The following is an 8,798-nucleotide window of genomic DNA, read 5'->3' as shown; positions in this document are numbered from 1 at the left end:
AAAAAACCAAACAGGATTCTTTTTATCCACCTTTACTGTTTCCAAACACCTCAAGCCTACACATCCATTATTGAAGACCCAGGGCCTACAGGTCACTTTGAAGCGCAGATTGTATTCTTTCAGAACATATCACCAAAGTACAAAAAGTTTAAATCTGGCACTGCTCCTGTTTCAGGCAAGTCCACAGTTGCATCTCACAGTGGATGGTTGCTGGCGCGCTGTCGGGCTGAATGGCCAGTTCTCGTCCAGATTGTTCTAATCTGTCGCTGGTGAAGAAGTCGCACCGTAAATCCAAATGACAACAACAAAAGTTCCAAGACTCAGAAACGCCTTTACCAAAAAAAAATTATATACTATAGAAAGATAAAGTGGAATGTGTGTCGTGGCATTTTGGAAAAAAAAGTCAAAGCACCCTTCCCATTTATTAGACAATAGTCTGTCTGTCAAATTGTGCACATTTGAAATCGGGGCGGGGGGGGGGGGCAGGTGTTGCAATTCAGCCTTCGTTGTGGGAAGAAAGAAAAACATGGCAGCATTCTGTTGGGGTAAGCAGTATGCATTTTTAACAGCAAACCGCTGTACTTTAATTATAGCAGTGAGGAGATTAAACGGCTACATGCAGTTTTCTAAAAATACTGCAACATTTAGTTGCGCCAGTAGGTCCAAAACACTGGCGCCGAGATTAAATTGATCATCTAATCCCATCTTCACAAAGTGAACTTCTAGTCGGCTTCAGAGACTCTGGTGGTTTCTGTAAAAATGTTTCATTTTGAGTTTCCAGGTGTTTTGGACGGAGCTCATGACGCCCTTCTATTAATACAAATCCCAGTACAGATCTTCCACCGTATTCTTCAGCTGAAAGGAGGTTCTGCCTACCATGGTCATCCTTTCACCACCAGCACCCACAGCCCTTTCTGTATCTCACACAGTACCTCACTGAAGTCCAAGAACTCTGAAATTGCCATCCAACATCATCACCTTGTTACAGTGAGGGTAACTCAGATTAGGCATCCAAAAGATAAGATATTCCACTTTTGTCAGAATGTTTTTTGCACCATCGTTGCCTTCGCATTCTCTCATAGTCCAATCCCACCACTATTATGTGGTATTTAACAAATTTAAAAAGCACTCTATGAATAATTATGTTTATACCTTTGTGAACATTGGAATCTGGGATGCATTACTTGCTTACCTGAAAGAACAATTTGGCCCCCTTCATCCGGCAAGAAGGTTTTCCTTGTGACAGAGCACCATAAACTACATCTCCCCGTAGCCATACTTCAAATTACTAACCCCACAAACTGCTCTCAATGAACAGGGTAAGTGAAACATGACATTTCATCCAAGACCTTCGGCTTCAGTAATGAAGAGAGACCCAGACAGCCAGCATGTGTAACGCTGGGCTAAAACGTAGGATCTGCTCAATGGCCGTTCATTTTGTGACTGTCATCCTTGCACAACTGATCGTGATATTGCCAATTTTTTTCTCTTTTGTAAACAGTTGACACTTGCAAGATTAAAGTCTTTTTCTAGCATTTTGGTATATATACTTTTAAAAGCAACAATATTGACTTTTTTTTTTTTTATTCTTCTCAAATTCTTTGGATCAACTATAAATTTCACAGGTGAGGTCAGAACCTACCCTAACAGCATCAGGTTCAAGGCAGGAATCAACTCAGAAGGAATTTTGAGAACTGTATTCTTAGAGAACATATCACCTTCAGAACATGTGCAACTTCTTTTTATTGGAGGTAGAGAAGCCAAATTCTCATGGTGATATAAATTCAGTTTTCAGACTCACGGTGCCTGCCGAGGGTCTTGCTTTGGGCTGACGGTGCTGGCTGGCCCATCCGATTCTTGGTGGGCGTCAGTCCTGTGATGTTCCAAAGGCTCGGACGTGGAGTGTTCTGCAGTTACAAATTCTTTCTGAGGTCCGGCGGATGTAATGTCTACATCAGTACTAAGAGTAACAACCGTAGAAATGGATTCCTTTTTAGGCAAAATAAACTCCAAAGGTTCCAAAACTGAATTCACATTGATGCACCCCAGAGATCCGTATTTGTGGACTTGTGTTGGTGGAATACCTGCAATAAATACAAAAAACTGTTAATTGGTATTATGTTCATTATAAGCAGAAAGTATTTACTTAATCAAAATGCACAATTTGTAGGTTTTTTATATGTACAAGTAATAACCATAAGAAAATATATCTACCAAGTATTTGTGCAATCTGTGCAGGTGGAAAGAGAACTTGGAGACAGCGGTTAAGAAACGGAACCAAGTCCTCCGCAAATGCAGAGCAAAACTGGACGAACAATTCTTTTTCCCGACTGCTGAATGCTGTTTCCTCAGCACGATGAAAAGCCAGAATTAATTTTGTCACCTAGAAAGGTTAAAAAAAGTCATTTTTACCATTCAATGTGGACAGAAAATATTTTCTTAATACCTCAAAATCTTAACAGTGGCAGATGAGGACATTTCAACTGCACTTCAGGCTGACTTCTGTCATTTGAAGAGAAGTTATCTGTGAACTGCAGCTCAAGACATTGGGATCTTTGCCTTTTTAATGGCACTGACAATACAACCCTAGTGGCCTCCCGAGTTGAGAGTATGTTGAGCCCTCTGCATACCACTGCCTGCGGCCATTAAGAACGCTAGAGTTATGATCAGATTTACTGACAATACAATGAAAACAGGGCTGCTCTTGAATGACAAGGAGGCTGTTTACAACGGTGGCACCACACCAGGTTATTCCTAACTAGCTGTGCGACCTCTGCGTTAACATCTGCAGCTCACCATACAACGCACATGTCTCTGTTATATGCCATTTGGTATGGGATTTGTAAAAGCACTGTTATTGGAATGACAGACACATGGCAACTGAATGGACAGACACATCCTTTCATTAAGGTGGATGAGTGAGCTGATCACAGCCTGGCAGTAGCAGAGAGCGTACACACACACACTTTTATCATTTAGCCGAAGAGAGTACGTTTATATTTCTAAGTGTTCACTTTGTTGAAGTCTGGTGGAAATGAGGCACAAAGGCATCTCTGTAATCTCAAAAAATGTTTAACCTTCTTGAAGGGGCTCTTAGAGGGCTGGGACCACTGGGAAAGAATCCAATATGAAAAAAGTTATGATCAGCACCCTCAAAAGAAAGCATAAAACACTCTTAATGCCAATGTGCTGAAGCCACCCATTGGTTTACTCTTTAGTAAGTTGAGGGGGTCATTTCCTGCACAACTTGTGGTCAAAAAATATTTTTTTTTGTGCCTAGAGGGGGAAAACAAAAAAATGTGGGAACCCTAAAAAGCTCAATGTCCTGCATAACTTGACATCAAAAAGATTTGAACAGTATATCATATCTACGATTTTCTTATTGGCGGTGGAAAAAAAACAAACTAACTGATTTATATGAACACAAACAAACACACAACACTAAATGATCCCCATGTAACCTACATAAATGCTTGGTACATTCTACAAAAAGTCTAAAAACGTAGTTTTGTAATTTCTGCATTGACCTCCAAGGAATAACAGCCTGTCTAATGAGGCTAGGAGACCAATCAAAAACAGACGTTGGTTGGAACAAAAACCCTACAGCCATTTGGGGGGTTGGGGTTGATCTCATGATGGGGTCCGAGGACAAACAGCTCAGAGCTTCTCTCCAGGCATGAAGCCTACACCAGACAACATGTTCAAAGGGCACACATCCACCAACAGGATAATAACCCAAAAAGTATCCAAAAAACAGCCAAGAACAAAACATTGGATTCTTCTGAAATGGTCTTCTATGAGCCCGGATTTGAATTCTATCAGACATCTGTGGAAAGAACTGAAACATACAATCTGGAGAAGACCCCCTTCAGACCTGACATAGCTGTAGCGGTTTGCTCAGGATGAGTGGGTGAAACTACCTGGTGGCAGGTGCAGAAGCCTCATGGGGAGCTACAGCCTTTAAAGGGTCTGCAAAAAAATATTCCATCCATCAATCCATTTTCCAACCCGCTGAATCCAAACACAGGGTCACGGGGGTCTGCTGGAGCCAATCCCAGCCAACACAGGGCACAAGGCAGGGAACCAATCCCGGGCAGGGTGCCAACCCACCGCAGAAAATATTACATTAGGGGCCTTATCAGTTTTTTGTCCATGCAATTTTCATTTGTGTTGTCATTTGAAATATTCTGTCGAATCCAAACTCTAAAGCAAAGTCTATGTTTTTGTTAAATACAAAATAAACAATGCTGGGTGGGATTGGCTCCAGCAGACCCCCCGTGACCCTGTGCTCGGATTCAGCGGGTTGGAAAATGGATGGATGGATGGACGGGTGGGTGCCAATTACTTTTATCAGTTTGAAGTTATTTCAGAAACAATTGTGGGATCACCTTTTTTCCCCATGGAGGGGTACCAACATATTTACCCAAATCTATTCTATCAGAAAGTTTGTTACATCCGTCCTCCGAGAAAATGTGACACAGAGAGAGAGAGAGAGAAAGAAAGAAATAGAGAGTGAGAGAAAAATAGAGAGATTGAGATTGTGGTGTAACGAGTACACAGCTCACGTCAAAAAGGCCACTTTTTAAATAAATAATCGCCGCACTCGCGGCTTAGCGAGGAGCCATGGTATGTGTGGCAAGAGCGGTTCCCAGGTGATGCATGATGTGGATGGTCCACAGGTGAAGAGTCGTCCGCATCCGTAATTGGTGCCGGGAGCTGCTGATTGCCACATCTATTTATTACAGGGACGTGGATCAGAAGCGCGAGGCGGCTAGAAGGAAGGAAAAGAAACAAACAGAGGTTAAGGAATAAGGCAGCTGGAAGTGCAGGAGCCAGTGTGTGCGAGAGAGAAGGAGAGTGAATGAGCAAGCAAGCAGACTCGTGGATGTATGCAGGCAGCTGGGAGAGGTGAGCCCGAGTGGGGTGTTTGGCCAGCACCCGAGGGCCGACGGTAGTGGTCACTCCTGCTGAGCGCTTGTTTGGAGCAGGAGTGACCGGGAGAAGGTTGGCTCGGCGCAGCAAAGGCAGCGGGAGTCGGAGATTTGGAGTAGAATCCCCAGCGTGAGCATCCTGGCTGTTGGGGGAAGCAAAGTCTCGGTCTGGCAGGGGCTGAACGAAGCCAGGGAGCGGGAGGCCAGCAGACCAGAAGAAAGTCAGCTGCAGGTAGGGCGACTCCCATGGTGCATAGTCTGGATGGGAGAAGCAGGGGAGTCGCCAGTAAAAGAAGGCACCGTGCTTTGTGTTTTTAAAGAGACGGTTTCCAGCCGTTGTTTTAACCGCATTTTTTTTCTTATTTAAAGGATTTTTTTTTCTGTTGGATTTTAACCTCCACGATTTCACCTTTATTTATTTATTTAAAAGATTTTTGAGATGCACTCACTATTTGAACACTTTGATTTTTGTTGTTTTAATAAAAGCACTTTTTGCACCATCCCCTTGCTTTGTTGCGCCTCACTGTCTAGCTCATCTGTGACATTACTGACGGTGTCGGGTTCAAGGGCTCCCAGAAGCAAGATGGGAGCATGGAGCAAACCTGCATCGTCACAGAGATAGAGAGAGAGATATAGATAGACATACATTTTTGGGCAAAGTATTACATGATCAATTAACAGACCTAAAAATCCTCATAAAAGTAAGTTTCGTCATGCACTCCTGTCTTAATGTGGCACTTGCCTATTATATTACAGAAATGGCTATTGGGAAGATTATGCATACTTTACGAAGTGCAGCTTCCAAGCATGTTGTCACATCATAAGTGAGGGCAACCGGACAACAAAGTCTTAAGTCGTTGAATGCTGTTAAAATATTATTGAGAAAACAAGCCAGTGGTGGAAAGTCCAGAAGCACCATTGGAGGCTGCAGGTTCCCAGGCTGGGTAGAGGGGACCACAGGTGGAATGGTTGCACCCAGCACAGAAGGCACAGAGATCAGAGTGTAAAGATTCATGTCATCTTGGAACTTATTCAGTCCTTCCCCGACTGCCTTTTGGAAGGTCTGAAATGCAACTGTTTGGAACATTGGTGCTAGCTGGCCACGGAAATCTGCTCCAACCCGACTGAAAGACAATCCAAAATACATGCACTGTCCCAGTAAGGAATCTAGTCGAGCCCCCACTCCTTTCTCCAAGTCAGTTTCAAGAGTCTGAAGGAAATCTGAGACCTTCTGCACGACCCAGCCATGAAAAATTGCACTCTCATTCACTAGCTGTTCACTGGTAGAAAGCAGTGGATCTTCATCAGAGAAGATTGCTCGGTACTGGGTGATAATATCAAACAAATGAACCCGGTAGGCTTCAATGGTTTTGGTTATGTGGAAGTAAGGGTCATCATTGGATATGGCACACAGGATTGAACGTAGCCAAGTGCCACGAGCCTGGAGGAACTTGATGCGTAGCTCGGCTTCAGTAAAGACGTCCATACGACGCAGGTAGCTGATAACTCGCAGGCAGGCAGGCAGCTGGACGTTGCTGCAGAGCTGTTGAATCAGCTGATTTAGCATGAGTTGTGCAGACTGCCGTACTTCACTCACAATGCCCTGGGGAGAAAGAGACAGACATTAAACTATGCTGCCTACTTAAAATGTAAAGGATTAGCATGGGTATTATAATAAAATAATAAATAAATAGTACAAACATTACCTGGAGAACAGGAATAGAGGAATGTTTTTTCTCCAGCCTCTTTACATAAGCAGCCAGCTCCAGGGCTTCTTCATAATACCCATTTCTGACACAAGTATCCATAAGCTGAGGAATCTCCAGAATCTCCAGAATTTCAGTGTGTCGATTTAGGGTGAGGCTGTTCATTCTCCGATTGGCACCAATTTCCTCAGCATCTTTTACAAAGTTTCTAAAAATGGGAACATATAGTAGAAAAGGTCAAGAAAGAAAGCAGCACGTGTATTTATTGTTCATCCATGTCCCATTCCATATTATACTTTAGATTAAGCTCAATCTTGATGGGCCCACCTAATATAACACTAAGTGGTAAAGGGGGGGGGGTCACAAAACTTAATGTGTAATATTTATGTAATGTAATACATTTTGTAGCATTCACAATTTCATTATAAAATTTTACACTCACCTCATGGTACCGAGTCAGACACACATTGAGATTTTAATCTTTAACTAGTGAAAACACGTGAACCTACGGCCCTAAAATAAGTTTTTTTTTTTTTTATATTATATATATATATATATAAAAAAAAACCAAGTTGAACTTTTTTTCCCATTTTGGCAACACTTGTTTTCCACATGAAAATAAAAATCCAGTTTGCCATTGACCACAGTACTAATGTATATCTTTCCCAAGTAGTGCTCGTCTATCAGCATTCATTTCTCTCACGCTCATTCTTGTATTCTGTATCCTGGATTTTGTCTTGTGTGCCTATGAGCCTTCGTGTCTGCTCTGTTAAGCACTTTCCAAGATGCGCCCGACACTCAGCACATTATCACCGGTCCCCCCCCCCCCCCCCCCCCCCCCTTCGTCCTGTTAGAGTTCTTTATCACATTCAATGATCGACACACACAATACTTCCACTTGATCATGAATTTTGAACACTTATATACCATGTCCTGTGGGGTCATCAATAGAATTAGCTTTCAGGGAGCATGCTTTTATTACAAAACAAACATTTCCACTCATTAGTAAAGTGGCCACCAGGTGCAGCGACCAATTGCTTTATTTGGACGTTTATTTTCTTTCTTACACATCATGATGATTCTCTGCATTCTCATAGCCAACCAATGCAGATTTTATTTTTTTATCGCGCTCAGCCGCCTCTTGCCTATAACGTCATTATCTCGTTTAGCCTAAAAAATATATCCCCCCCAAAATTGTGCCTGAATTTGTGGAGGTCTGGAGCAGGCTGCCGAGGCGTCCGCTACGCCAGCGGCTCACACGGATTGACAGCTACAAATGACAACTGATACCAAACCGGTAAATTGCGGAGAAGGGGTGTAACTGAAGCTGACGTTATGGGCGGTCAGTGACTGACGTCATAGGTATTACAGGATGCAGTTGCCTCTGACAAGCCTTCTTCACTAACCAATCAGCTTCTAGTTCCGAATACAGGGCGGGCCAATAAATAAAGAAATACCGGTTCAGTTCCAAGCGATAGCACGGTACCTACTCGTCATGTACCCCACCACCCCTAAGTAAAAGCAAGCACTCACCTGCATTTTTCTCCAAACCCCGGAAGCTTGTCCAAAAGACGAGACACACAGTCCTCTACCTGGCCGAAATCCCGGTAGATTTCCTGAGTGCATTCCGCGGTGCGGATGAAGGTCTTGTAGTTGGAAAAGGCCAACTCCCTGGTCTGCTGCAGGATCTGCGCCCTCTCTTCGGCCAGCCGCTCCGGCTCCCTGCATAGCTTCTCCAAACCATACGAACTCAATTCCGACAAATAGGCAGCAAAATCAGGATTCTCCCGCCAGTTCTCAGCAAAACTATCCTTAAAAATAGAAGCCAAGATACTCTCATCTTCCACATCGACAGCCGCCATCTTTGTAAGGGCAAAGTGCTAACTTCTCAACGAGCTTTATTTAAACCGATATGATGACGTGTAGACATAGCAATGGAAGTAAGGCTACGTTCGCAATAACACGTTTTCATGTCAAAATAGAATTTTCAAACGAAAACAACTTCTGTTCCAACCATACAGTCTTCGCATCGTTTATAAAAGTATCCCTGCCAATACTAAAACGCCCGAAAGCGCATCTGACGGTGATCTTTACCTACACTGAGCATGCGCGCACCGTTTGCAAACTCCTTGAAGGGATTGACTCTTGGAGCCTTGTGGAA

The 8,798-nt window shown here is 43.2% G+C and overlaps 1 protein-coding gene across 1 annotated transcript; it reads right to left on the bottom strand.

Moving 5' to 3' along the window:
- Window positions 1-1,723: 1,723 nt before the first annotated feature.
- Window positions 1,724-8,720, bottom strand: cog8 (component of oligomeric golgi complex 8). The gene is made up of 5 exons (XM_028809861.2): window positions 8,171-8,720; window positions 6,638-6,845; window positions 5,716-6,534; window positions 2,215-2,383; window positions 1,724-2,084 (listed from the first exon to the last, which is right to left on the bottom strand). The coding sequence occupies exons 1-5, from the start codon at window positions 8,497-8,499 to the stop codon at window positions 1,798-1,800; spliced, it is 1,812 nt and encodes a 603-aa protein (XP_028665694.2). The 5' UTR covers window positions 8,500-8,720; the 3' UTR covers window positions 1,724-1,797.
- Between the last annotated feature and the right edge of the window lie 78 nt (window positions 8,721-8,798).

This window comes from Erpetoichthys calabaricus, chromosome 9 (assembly GCF_900747795.2).
Source record: "Erpetoichthys calabaricus chromosome 9, fErpCal1.3, whole genome shotgun sequence".
Classification (NCBI taxonomy): Eukaryota; Metazoa; Chordata; class Cladistia; order Polypteriformes; family Polypteridae; genus Erpetoichthys; species Erpetoichthys calabaricus.
Note: the sequence above shows the minus strand (reverse complement) of the source record. Positions and strands in the feature narration are given on the sequence as shown.

Bases quoted from the DNA above. Each gene is read 5' to 3' on its own strand.
- cog8 (XM_028809861.2), bottom strand. From the start codon at position 8,499: ATGGCGGCTGTCGATGTGGAAGATGAGAGTATCTTGGCTTCTATTTTT. The intron at 6,535-6,637 runs GTAATGTTTGTA...CTTTCTCCCCAG, and splicing joins CCTCTATTCCTGTTCTCCAG to GGCATTGTGAGTGAAGTACG. The intron at 2,085-2,214 runs GTAGATATATTT...TATTTATTGCAG, and splicing joins ACAGATTGCACAAATACTTG to GTATTCCACCAACACAAGTC.